The sequence below is a fragment of the Malaya genurostris genome, chromosome 3 (genome assembly GCF_030247185.1).
Source record: "Malaya genurostris strain Urasoe2022 chromosome 3, Malgen_1.1, whole genome shotgun sequence".
NCBI lineage: Eukaryota > Metazoa > Arthropoda > Insecta > Diptera > Culicidae > Malaya > Malaya genurostris.
The window spans coordinates 192115220-192129406 of NC_080572.1; the positions used below are offsets into that span (position 1 = coordinate 192115220).

Here is a 14187-nt window from a genome sequence, read left to right on the forward strand (position 1 = left end):
AACTTATGAAGTGAACATTTTCAAATTAGACAAGTATCCTATGGCACCATAATTCAATTGTTGTTGATAGAAAAAAACTATAAAATTTCGTCGATGAATATAATATAAGATATGAAATTTAATCTACCACTCTATAACCATAATCTATTGGAATAACACCTTTTAACATAATTGTATTGTAGAAATTTCATTCTATTAGCGAATACAGATAAATACAGATATTTTATACGAATCAATACAGATTTTCTATGAAAATATCTGGCATCTCTGATCGCGACTCAAAATGTTTTGATTCGTATTACGAAAGATATTGAGTCTGTTTGTGCTTAGATTTAGGTTGAGTTAAATTATGGATTCTAACATATTAGAACCGCAAGATCTCAGGTAATTCTTATTATCTCGCAGCAAAGCAATTTTAATTCTACAACAGATGCATCTTCAGTAAATCAACAGCTATAGTTGCTGTTAACGAATGGCCTGCCGATTTGGGTTCAGTGACGATAGCTGGCGATGAGCAGAAGTTTGCCAATTCGGCGGTATCTTCCGATATGGCTAGTCGGCAATGGAAACAAATTACATCCGATTTTTTCGGTTGTGTGAAGGAACTTAAATTGGGTGAACTGATACATGATAACATGTTCGGTTTGTTCGACGCAATGTCAGCGATCGAAATGATGGATCCAAAAATGGATGCTGGGATGTGCTGCAATAAGGAAACTACTCCGTTAAACTTCCAGACGGCGGTTGAGGTGAGGTGATTGTTGTTCCGGTTAGTACGGTTGTTTTAACAAAGCTATTTGCAGGCTGGTAAAATGAAGCTGTTGAATTTGGACAGTCGTGAGTGCATCGGAATAATTGATTCCGTATATGCGTGCTCGGTATCCTGGCTAGAAGGACACTCGATGGCGCAAACTGTATTGACTTGTCTGTATTTGCACCATCCCGATCAAATAGAGGATAAATCAATGAAGGCATTTGCATGCGCCGTTCACAAGCTGGTCAATTTGATTCGTAATTTTATACTGAGAGCCAGAGTGTACGAAGAGGAAGATTTTCAACCTAGTACTTATGGGTACGATCTGTGCATGGAAATGACGGAAACGAAGGTGTGCAATATGCTGAAAAGTGCCGAGGAAGACTGGATTCGCAAGGTGAAGGAAGTCAATAGCGACAAAGAAAAGGAGGAAATTAATGCCCTTGTCTGTCGATTGAAATTCACCCGCTTGCTTCTGCAATGCTTGGTGGCGCTCTATCCTACAAAGGTATTTTTGAAAGAGTTGTTTTAAAGTTTTCGTTGTGATAATTAGTTGAATTATAGCAAAATTCTACATGGAATACTACGAATACAAGTGCAAATTTGGTAACTGTAATTGTTGGAACATACTTTTGGTTGCGAAGAATATTTTATAATACATTCTTACTTTTCAGAATGTTTCTCCGAATAAAACTGAGATGATTGATATTGTTAAAACATTGAACGGAGCTCTTGAGCTAACGCTGATCATGGAAAGGACCATCGAGTTTGGAACGCAGCCGGAGCCGGAGTGTAGGGTCCGCGTTGAGTGTGTTATTGAAATAAAGTGATTGTATTTTTCTTTCTACAGCCGACACGCCTAACCCAATGGGGTTTTCAATGATGGTCAATCAGAGATTGCTACCGCCTACTTTTCCACGATACACGAAGATAAAGGACCGCTCGACTTGCATTCAATATTTGGCTGAACTGATCCAGAGACTAAAGCACGCGTGCAAGATTGTACACTGCACCAATTATCACAGTGCGTTGGTGAGTTTCTTTTTAATTCTTACGAGCAGAGCTGCCAGGTATTTTTTAAAAAATCTCAATACTAAAAAATACTGGATTTGTCTGGGTCTACTATATACAACGAAATTTTTGCTGGACTTCATTTTCAGTGAGCAAAAAAAGGTCTCCCCATCTATCGTATAGAGGCCAAAACCGTAAAGATCTAGTCAAATCTAACAAAATCTAGGAAAATTGACTGGTCAAATCTGACAAAATCTAGGAACGAATTTCTTGGTTTTGCCCCTTCCCAAGTAATACTTATGGAAAAAAGAGCGAATGGTACTTCTAAACCACGCTCTGGAATTTCTAATGAACTTTACCTAATACACTTCAATCGAAGTGATGTAAACAATTTGAAAACTTTAGAAAAAACGTTTCATTTCCCACATTAAAATTCATTGGGAACATTATAAACGGCATAATCGTATTGCAAACTTAACGCAATGTCGTCGTTGCCAAGGCTTCGGCCATGGAACCAAAAATTGTCATATGGATATACGGTGTTTGAATTGTGGTAAATCGCATTCGAAAGACGTTTGTCCAATGAATAAAACCACTGATAAATTTTCATGTTCAAATTGCGATGGAAATCATAAATCTAATTATTTGAAATGTCTTGTCAGGGAAAAAAATTTAAACGCTCGTTCGCTTCGACAACAAGTCAAATCAATGGCCTTAAATTTACAGAACATACCTGAAAATAAAAAAAACCGTTACAAATGCCACGCCTAATTCTTCTAAGGCACTTATTTCTTCGAATTTAAAACAAAAAACAGGTACGCCTGCCAATTCGTCTTCTAACGAAAACAATTCATTGACAGGTAGATCGACCTCGTCATCATCATCTTCTAATGTCAGTTATGCTAGTATAACAGGTAGAAATCTACCACTCAATTCTTCTAATGCAAATAATCAAAACACAGGACCGCCTTGCAGAACATCTTCTAACGAAAACAATTTATTAATAGGTAAAAGCAAAGTCTTGGCATTACATTCCTTTTGTGGAATTTGGCCTTTCTGTTTCAACAGACTTCGCAGCCGATTCTTAGTGTACAGAATCATTGCATGGCTAGTACTATGGATCCTACTGACACTAAGAACCCTTCCAGGTCGGGGCTCGAACATACGACAACTGGCTTGTAAGACCAGCGTCCTATGCACTGAACCGCCAACCCGGGACTTATTAATAGGTAGACCGGCCAAATCATATTCTTCTAATGGCAGTCTACCTACAAATATTCCTGCAATGCCATTCGCTTCTTTAAATGAAGTTGATTTAGGCGATATAACTGAAAATAAAATGATATACCTACAAGATCAACTTTTTCAAATGATCATCCGAATGAATTCGACTTCATCACTTTTTGAAGCATTTCAAATCGGATAGCAATTTGCAAATAATATTATAATGAGTTTAAAATTTAACAGGGATGTTAAATAATTATTTTAATATTTTAAATTGGAATGCTCGATCTTTGAAATCGAGTGAAGATGAATTTTATAATTTTCTCGAAGTTCACAAAATCCATATTGCCATTGTGGCAGAAACTTTTCTTAAACCAAATGTCAAATTGAAAAGTAGTCCACATTATGTGGTTCATCGATTTGACAGTTGCCATTTTTGTCTAACGGCAAAGTAAACATCGAATTTTACCTTCTTTCAATACTAAAGTTATTGAAAGCTTGGGAACCGAAGTTGAAACCATTCATGGAATTTATTTCATCGCTGGAGCATATTTGCCATTCCAATGCACCGTCGAACAATTAAATTTCTTTAAAGGCGATTTGCAAAAACTTACAAGATATCGATCGAAATTTTTCGTAATAGGGGACTTAAATGCTAAGCATGTCCAGTGGAATTGTAGGCAAAATAACAGTAATGGTAAAATACTTCATAATCAACTCTCAGCTGGTTACTTCACAGTTCTTCATCCCAGTAATCCTACTTGTTTCTCTTCCGTGAAAAACCCGTCTACAATTGATCTGGTTCTAACGGATCAAAGTCACATTTGTAGTAAACACATGCTGACTTTGACTCAGATCATCTTCCTGTAACATTCAGACTTTCCAACGAAGCTATAATTAATCCAATTAGTTCTATTTTCAACTATCATAGAGCAAATTGGTTGGATTACAGATCTCACATTGAAAATCATGTGGATCATGCAACTATTTTAGAAAGTTCTGCGGACATCGACACAGCAATTGATAATTTGAATCATTACATTATCGAAGCTAGAAATCTTTCAGTTCCAAAAGCTCAAACTAAATTGAATTCTCCTATCATCGATGACAATCTTCAACTGCTCATTCGGTTGAAGAATGTTCGTCGACGACAATATCAACGTTCTCGTGATCCTGCTATGAAAAACATAGTTAAGGATTTACAAAAAGAAATTAAACATATATTTACTCTTTTGCGAAATGAAAATTTCGCTAAAGAAGTTGAACAAATTAAACCATATTCTAAACCTTTCTGGAAACTTTCTAAGGTTCTTAAGAAACCTCAGAAACCAATTCCTGCTCTCAAGGAAGGAAATCAAATACTTCTTACAAATGGCGAAAAAGCTCAAAAACTTGCTCAGCAGTTCGAGAGTGTCCACAATTTTAATTTGAACGTTGTGAGTCATATTGAAAATGAAGTCCCACTGAAATATGATCATATTTCAGCCCAAGTGTTATCACAAGATGACATTATTGAGACGAATTTTGATGAAATTAAATCAATTATTAGGAAACTTAAAAACATGAAGGCTTCTGGTAATGATGGAATTTTTAATATTCTTATTAAAAATCTTCCCGATGTTGTTGTTCCTGGTTAAAGTTTTCAACAAGTATTTTTCATTAGCTTACTTCCCAAAAAGATGGAAAGTAATTCCTATCCTCAAACCTGATAAAAACCCAGCAGAAACTCTTCTATCAGTAAACTGTTTGGAAAAAAATATCTTGTTGAGAATGATGTCTCATATAAATGAGAATTCAATTTTTTTACCAGAGCAGTTTGGATATCGTCATGAACATTCAACTACTCATCAACTTGTCAGAGTAACGAACATGATAAAATCAAATAAATCTTCTGGGTTATCCACTGGAGTTGCTCTTCTAGACATAGAAAAAGCATTCGACAGTGTTTGGCACAAAGGTTTAATAGCAAAAATGTCTGATTTCCAGTTTCCTATTTATTTGATCAAAATGATTCAAAATTATTTAACTGATCGTACTCTTCAGGTTAGCTATCAGAATTGTAAATCTGAATTGCTACTCGTACGAGCCGGTGTTCCGCAGGGTTCGAGCGTAGCTCCAATCTTGTATAATATTTTCACTTCTGATCTTCCAAATCTACCCGTTGGTTGTCAGAAATCGCTATTCTGTGACGATACAAGTCTGTTAGCCACAGGTAGAAATCTGAGAGTGATCTGCAGTCGCCTACAAAGAAGTTTAAATATTTTCAGTGATTATCTGACAAAATGGAAAATTAAACCAAATGCAGCAAAAACGCAATTAATTATCTTTCCTCACAAGCCAAGAGCTTCTTTTCTTAAACCAAACAATAATCACATTCTTAAATTGAATGGCTTGGAATGACATGGTCTGATCAAGCTAAATACTTAGGTTTAACGTATGACAAAAAACTCACTTTCAAGGATCACATTGAAGGAATCCAGGCAAAGTGTAATACATATATTAAATGTTTATATCCTCTTATAAACAGAAATTCTAAGCTCTGTCTAAAAAACATATTATTAATTTATAAACAAATTTTCAGACCAGCCATGCTTTATGCAGTACCAATTTGATCAAGTTGTTGTTCTACCAGGAAGAAAACGCTTCAAAGGATTCAGAATAAATTTCTTAAAATGATTTTGAAGCGTCCTCCCTGGTTTAGTAGAAATGAGTTACACAGACTCACAAACATAGAACCATTAGATGTAATGTCACATAATATCATAGGCAAATTCCGACAAGAATCGATGCAATCTTCAATTGAATCTATTCGCTCTCTGTATTAGTTAGTAAGTTAGTATATAAGTTCCTTTTCCCCATTACACAATACAAGTAGGTTTAGAATTTTACCTACACAAAAATAGCAGAAGCAAATGATGTTCTCATGGTAATAACCAAATCATATATATAATAGGGCTGAAAAGTCACCACTTGTGATTGAACACCCAATTTAAATCTTAATAATTTAACTTTAACTCATATTCCAATAAATAGTTATTTTAAAAAAAAGGTGTACCAAAATTCGGAAATCCGCAAAGATCTTCGACGAGCAAAAAAAAGGTCCCAAAGATGACTTTGCCGCTCCCTTCAAATGTTGCGCCCGGGGCGAATGCACCCTTCGCCCTCCCCCCTAGGTACACCAGTGGATGTCTTACCAGTATTAAGGCTATCTATTTGCAAAAAACTGAGCACAATGAATTAAATATATGAATAGATTACGAACCTCCCGACAATCGGAGTTTTACGAGTTTCGGAAAATAATTAGTATTTTAGTGGGAAACACATATTAATACAAAACGCGATAAAATTGCAACGTATTCTCGGTAGCCGGCTACACAGAGCAATAAACACATGATAATATTATAAGTAATAAGTTGATCACATTATCTACCAAGTTAAATCTTGATCATTTCCTCGCCTCACTAACACCACTCTTTTCCTGTGACACTTGTGGTGATGCAGAGAATTCTTCGGTCACTAGTAGCGATAATTGTTGAACTAACATTCCTTCCCTTCCCATATTGACCAGCATGGCCGTGGCCACCTACGTTAATGATCAGTCCATGTTATAAGTCAGTTTAGGTTGCACGTTGAGCATGATCCTCGACTCCCCAAGTATCATGCATTTGACTGCAACTCACGGGCGGTCAACTAAGCTAAGCTAAGCTAGTCACCCTTTTAGTCCGGAACCGGAAGTCGGAATGAAAATTCCTGGTCATATGTTTACGGTGCTGATGGTGTTGATCGGTTGTGATTTCAAACCCAAGCTTCGGTGTTGGTTTTCGTTTTCTTTATAACATGTATGAAATTGAACAAAGTGCACTGTGCGCATCGTTCGTAAAGACGTGTTGTGTTTTCTTCTTCCGAACCAGCACCTTACGGTTTGAAAGTTTTGACACTCATCGCCAAGTAATTGCGGAACCGAAGACGAATCTGGATGAAATTTTACGATAGCTTTGGAGATAATGTGAGCTTTGGAGTTAATGTGAGCTCAACATTGATGATAATCGGTTCAAGTATGACTGGGAATTCGGAGTGAGCTCTACTGTGGGAGTTCTGCAAACTAGAGAAAATTTAACAGTCAGTTTCATGGGATTTGTACCTGTTTTTGACTATCGTTTGTGCAAAAATACTTCTGAAATTGAAAATTTGTCACTTTCACGGAACCACCCGCGATCCCATTTCAACCAGAATATTAGTTGATTTTCTGAATTCGATTGGTTAAATTTGGTACAACTGTCATTTTTGTTTTTCGGAAAAATATTTGTTGTTAAAATATAAACAGTATTTTATATTGATAGGTAATATCATTAGTTATTAACAGGGCTGGGAAAACCACCGATCACTGCTGATTTTAAGTGATCTTAACCAAGGAATAAATTATCATTACTAAAAAAGAACTGATCTGATCTTTATATGAGCTTGGGTGCATCAATCGCAGCGCGTTCTGTGTGTTTGAAACCCTTCGCTCCTGTTACTTTTATAAATTAAACTCATGTCAAAAAGCGTTTTGATGCTAATGCATGAACATCATCATCGGTATCAAACAGCTGGAAGTAAAACAGTCTGCTGGAAGTAAATCAATGATCGAATTTGAAGCACAAAATGTTTGCGCATGCCTGAAGGATTACGAGATGATCATTTATTAACATTTTCTAATTTGTCACCAAATCCTTTTCATCTTAAACAAGTTTAACTTTATCACAACACCGCTGTTGGATAAACGCTTGTTATGGAATCATAAATTTCTCAAATCTAATGAACACAATTTCACCAAACGCTTTAAACATCGATGTTGTTTTCATTGACATTTTGAAGCGACGCGAACAGATTTCAACTAAAATAGTTGTTGATTTTGCATTGCGATTATTGTTTTGCTTTCAACTGTCTCCGGCATTTGACAGCATTCAACACAACATATTTTTCAACTACTTGAATATATGCAAATCAAAAACCATATTGATTGAATCAAAAAGAAAATAGTTGAATCCACTATCGTAAAAATCAAAAACTGCGATATCGCAATTTTATGATCGGAGGGTTCTCCGTGTATTGCGCTTTAGTTCCGAAACCGAAAGTCGGATCTGGTTTGAACGTCCTAGAAACGATAAGGTATCTAGATTTAGCTTGCAATCATATTTTGTTTTCAGGGTCAATTGTGATAGATAATGTTAACAAACTGCAAATTTTGACATAAGAGTTTCTATCTCTGAGATTCACGCCTCTTTATCTTGCACACACATACAGACACACACAGACGTTTTATCTGTTCGTGTTCCAAAGTTTAAGCGAATGTTATATCTATTTTTTACCTGTTTTTATTAACCTAGTGGTGTAATGGTGCCTTTCTAATCTAACTCTTGTTTCCATAAATATTACTAAGGGACTCTTCAAAAAACTTTCATTTAAATCTTGAATAAAAACTAACAAGCTTGTTTGAGCATACTTTAGCACAAACTTTCCAATTTGTAAAAAGTTTTAAGCAAAGTTTTTAGTAATTCTTTCTTTTTTGCATTTTCTTTCTATTTTAAACACGCTTCATCCGGTTGCTGCGGAACCGAAAGTCGCATCCGAACAAAAGTCAATAGCAGTATATGAGACTGTAAAACATGTCATTTGAGTCTAAATGTGTGAAAATCTACTCCGCCGTCTCTTAGAAAATGAAGAATTCTTGAGTTTTTGGAACCGGGAACCGACACAGTTGAAATCTGTTCGTTTGAACAACAACTAATACAACCTACAAAATGGAACAATTTTATGGCAAATTTAGAATAATTTTTCCTTTTTGTGCGCAATCGCTCTAAATGATGGGTTGTAATTTAATATACACTCATTCCTGTATTTCCATAACCTGAAGTCGGATCCAGACATAATTCAATATACAAAGATCCGGTATACCAAAAAACAATTATTTGCTCATAAACTAACTAAACCTGTTCAATTAAAGTATATTGTACTGTAGTTCTGGAATCAGGGATGATAGGGTTTTATGAGATTGTAAGACTTTTTGTTTGTTACTCCTCCGGAACCGGAAATTCGATCCGGGTAAAATTCAATGGCAGGCTACTTTGAATCTATGTTTGTTAAAGTCGGTCCAGCCACCTTTGAGAAAATCGAGTGCACATTTTTGTTACACACACACACACACACACACACACACACACACACACACACACACACACACACACACACACACAAACACATACATTTTGCCAACTCGACGAACTCAGTTGAATGGTATAGGGCACCGACTCTCCATGGTTCGAATTTGTTTGAGGAGAATTCAAGCCATTTTGGCATATATTGTGTCTAATACAATTATGACATCCTAGTGATTTATTTCAATAGGCATTTTTTTGCAAAACTTCTATAACAACTAGTTCAATATATTTTGTATTATATTTTGTAACATTCGAAAGTGTCTATAGTGCGATATATCCTAATCACATGTTGGTACCGAATTGTTTTATATGTAGTCAGGCAACAGGTATAAGTTGCACAACCGATTTAAGTACGTTTAAAAATCTTTCTTAGCCTATATGTCATAAATCATATTTCTTAAACAATTGTAGAACATGTTGAGATTTCAATGTTATTTTTATTACTTGAGATGCAACGTACAGTTGGCGAAGGAATTGTGGCTTTCTTAATGACTATTTCAACAAAACCGATAACAAAATCGATGTTTTTCGTTTCGTTGCAGAACTTTTTTATGGATTTCAGCAAAAAGTTTGGACCCTGCCTGCTATCACGCAGCATCCTACAAACTCTATATTTACCATCGCATGATATGGTATTTGGAACACGAAAACTGACAGAAGTGCTGAAGGAATCAGCAAAAGCATTCATCGCTCCACCGGTGCTGCTCTCAGATAATCCACTTTCTTCGAACCCTGCCGTAAGTATGACCTCAAGCGGGTTGTTTGGAACAATTGTATTCGCATTTCCTCTATCGATTACAGGCTTGCAACTGCGTGGATTCCTTCTTCGCCTACAACGAGCACACGTTTAGTGTCCTGTTCGAAATATGTGGCTATAATCGTGCACGGCAACGAGACAAACTAGGAATCATGCTGTCGAACTTTGCCAATCTGCAGGATGAAGCCGAACGGGTTGATGCCTATCTGCATTCGCTTTCGATGAAAAACGAAAATCCCCGTCAACATTTGGCGTGTTTCGGAACGTGGGTACTGTACCACTGTTTGCGGGCTATGTCCTTCTTCCTACTGTCCGGGCTTGAGTTGGAACTGTATTCTGTTCACGAATATCTGTATATTTTCTGGTACCTGTACCAGTTTTTGTTCGGCTGGATTGTGTCGGCTCTGACGCGTGCTGACACGTTTCTGGTGGAGCAGGACTACGCGACTGATTCAAAAACTGCCAAAGGAAGTCAGAAAAAACCAAAAGTGAAAAAGCGAAAAGGAAAAACGGACGCAAAAGAAATTATATTCAATCAGGCAATGCAGAACATGTGCGGAGGCTACTATAAAGCACTTGGCGGCTTTATCGGCGAGGGAAGAATACCGGAACCACTGCCAATGTTTGACAATGAAAAAGTTCGCTTCGAGCATCGTTTTGCTCCGTTCGCAACCCTTTCGACTCCACCACCAATGGCGTATTCCGATTTTAAACTGATGAAGTCATATTTGCTCAAATCACCGGCGGAAGAATTGTATGCATCGGCGTCAAAGCATTTCCATGAAGCGCGAGTTTTGCTGGAATCCTACCCGAATCCGGACGAAGAGGTAAGTTTGGGTTTGCTTATTAGAGTCCCTGACATATTTGCTTGCATTCCACAGTGGCACGAGATTGTGAAGGTGGCCAAAACTAACTTCGTGATGATGAATTTACTTGCGACTGGTCTGAATCGACAATCCAAGACATCACCTGACTTTGATTTTTCCTGCCATCGTTATTTTCCAATCATAAGAAACAGAAAGTAGGTGTCTAGTCTGGAGGTGTACCGGTTTGGTTGCTTTTGTGTGTAATCGTACTTTAAAATCATAAGACGTGTAATAAAACAATATTAGATAAAATTAAACCATGTTTATTATTCGAAATACTGCACAGCAGCGCCGTTTTTACGTAAGAATGGGCCTATTATTGTAACTAACTGAATGACCTTTTGTTTTGCTCGGTGGGTCCCGCCAAAGGCCTCCTAAGATTGTGGACGCAGGGGCACGTGCTCCCACTGCCCTTCTGTAAAAGCAGGATCATCAGATGGAGTCCGGTGATTGAATGAATCTGAGTGTTTAGGAAGATGTTCTTCAACTATACTATACGACTCAAGTAACGAAAAACTTGATGACGGTGTCACCAGTTTAAGGTAAATGATGTTTGAGCTTGACACGAAATGCGATATGGTGTCTTCCGGTTTAACGATATTTCTTGAAAATCCTTACTCATATTGTAAGGGTTTTCAAGGAATAACAATAAACTGGAAGTCGCCATCTTAGATTTCGAAACGACCTCCAACATTGCTTTTCTGGATCTGCCCTTCAAACCCGTTCCGAAAATACCTATATTGTAAGGGTTATGGATCTCAATCACTGTTTTTTAGTACCTACACAAATCCGTTCCGAAAACATTCATATTGTAAGGGTTTTCAAGGGATATAAAAAAATCGGAAGTGGTCATTTTGGATTTGACCTCAAAAATCATCTTACACATCAAATCCATTACTAAAATATCCATATTGTAAAGGTTTTCTAGAAATATAAATTAACCAGAAGTCGCCATCTTGGATTTCGAAGCGACCACGAACATCGTTTTCCGGGTCCTACTCATCAAATCCATTCAGAAAAAATTCATATGATTAACTCGATTTACGAGTCTCCGTTTAGTTCGTAAATGGAGGTTTAGGTGTACGAGTGACACCCAGTTGAAGCACATTTCTTAATCCTCCTAGTTGTGTCATGATACTTTTCTCATATTACTTATAGTTTCAAAAACACAGGGTTGTTACGGTCGCGCGGATTTCGCGGTTTTCGCGGATTTCGCGATTTTCGCGGATTTGGCGCGGTTTCTGCTAAGATTTTGATGCTATGGCGCGGATTTAGCGCGAATTTCAGAAAACATCATTCCATAAAATTCTTTGCAAATTTTTGAAACTTGTGAGTTTTATGAAACCCTAAAAAATTAAAGATGGGCGAACGTTTCAGCAATTGGTCGAGATGGCCGAATTTTCCCTTGATAAAACTAAAATTTACTAGAAGGAGGTTCTAGCCAATGTTTTCTTCAGTGGACAAAATTTCGATTTTATGCTTTTCGATCTCGAGTGATACAAGTTGCTATTTCAACATTTTGCACCCAAGGATATTGATGTCAGATGGAAGATATCGTCTCAGTGATAATACATTCAATAATGCAAAGATTGCGATTTGCGATGCGATTCTTCAATAATATGGTAACAAATTTTGTGTATGATAAAAATCGAATTCTTAAAGCAAAATTTACACGACATGCTTACGAAGCGAAGTCTGACAATAAAAGAAACGAAGAAGTTCTGGGATTCTATTCGTGGTGATAAGAAAGTGTTCTAATAGTTAGTTGGTTCCACTATCCAACATTTTCAATTGTTCTTTCCGTTCTGGAATTTTTCCTGAAATATGGAAGAAATCATATGTGAACAAGGGTATAGTATCCAACTACTTTGGAATTGTTGCTTTGTGCGCTGTATCGAAGCTGTTTGAAATTATAGTTCTGGATTTTATAACACATAGTTGCTCTGACTACATGTCAGAGACTCAGCTTGGATCCATGCCAAAGCTTTCAACTTCCCCTGCTGCGTTCGACGAAATAAATCATCACATAACGATCTCCAAGTTAGGTAGAATGGGATTAAATGGATCATTTTTTAATTGGCTTCGATCATATCTAACTGGTAATGAAATGATAGTGAAAAAAGGAGCCTGTTCAACCTCACCAAGTGCTGTTACATCTGGAGTTTCTCAAGGAAGTCACCTTGGACCGTTCATAATTTTATTGTATCTCAACGATTTAAATTTTTCGATCAAGTGTATGAAACTATCGTTCGCTGATGACTTTCGTATTTCATATTTCAAAATTGTTTAAATGCCACTAAATGCTCCGTCGTCTCTTTTTGTAGCAAAAAGTCTGTATTCAAGTTCGACTATAATATGCCACAAACTGTTCTCGAAAGCGCATCGTCTGTTAAGGACCTGGGTGTTCTGGATGCAAGTTAAATTTTAAAGAGCACATAGAACTTTCAATTGTTACAATTTGACATTCGACGTCGTAGTTTTCCTATTTTTTTCTTCGGATTCCCTATGTTAGAACTAATTATGGATATAACGAGCTCATTGCTAGCATGTTCCGCATATTTAACAAATGTTTCAATTCTTTCGACTTTCATTTATCACGTAATGTTATCAAGAAATCGTTTCTTATGTTACTGTCTCATTAGATGTAGTTACTATAGAAGCACTAGATTTAAGCAAATGTATCATTTGGATGATTTTGATCTATTGATGCAAAAGATGAGGAGTTTTTATGCCTGCTGGAGAACAAATTTGACAGAAACTAATTCCAGTGGGCTTTTCCCTGATTCAAATAAAAGAAGAAAAGATGATTTCCTCCTCAGACATTCAGAGTGAAATCTGACAACAAAAGAAGGCGCTATTATAATTGCAACTGATACTAAAAAGAGTGAATCAGATCATCCTGATGTGGTCTACCTAAAAATTCTTCTTACCAAGAAGGAAATGTTTGCCGAGCAAAAAGATGTCGAAACAAAAAACAAATATCTTCGATGAAATGTGTAAGCATTTTTATTTTTACTGTAACATTTTCCGTACATCAGAGAGTATTAATTAAGGATCAAGAATAAACCAAGTTAGCTTGTGTATTACGTACAATTTATTCAGTACGTATGTTATAGATTAATATATGCAGTGCAACGAGTTTATTAAAGTGACTTGCAGGATTGAGTTTCAAACAATCTTTTTTAACAATAATTTATTCTCGAATGCATGTTAAGTCTGACATTTTGTATGATATATCAGTTTTAAACAATTTTTCACCAACGTTTGATGGAAAATTGCTTACATTTTATGAATATAGATTTTAATCCCTTAATAAAAAAAGTTGACAACACTGCTTCAAATCATTTGTATTAGATTGCGCTACACAAAATAAGC

At 36.4% G+C, this 14187-nt stretch overlaps 1 protein-coding gene across 3 annotated transcripts; it reads left to right on the forward strand.

Annotated features, from left to right (window-relative positions):
• The first annotated feature begins 274 nt into the window (after positions 1–274).
• Positions 275–11069, forward strand: LOC131435094 (N-alpha-acetyltransferase 35, NatC auxiliary subunit). 3 transcript variants are annotated; one of them, XM_058602606.1, is made up of 9 exons: positions 275–384; positions 443–749; positions 804–1262; positions 1319–1366; positions 1429–1546; positions 1605–1786; positions 9732–9926; positions 9991–10773; positions 10828–11069. In XM_058602606.1, the coding sequence occupies exons 1-9, from the start codon at positions 350–352 to the stop codon at positions 10969–10971; spliced, it is 2271 nt and encodes a 756-aa protein (XP_058458589.1). In that variant the 5' UTR covers positions 275–349; the 3' UTR covers positions 10972–11069. The 3 variants fall into 3 exon arrangements, with proteins under 3 accessions (XP_058458589.1, XP_058458590.1, XP_058458591.1); XM_058602607.1 differs by having other exon boundaries at positions 1319–1360; XM_058602608.1 differs by lacking the exon at positions 1319–1366.
• Positions 11070–14187: the final 3118 nt, after the last annotated feature.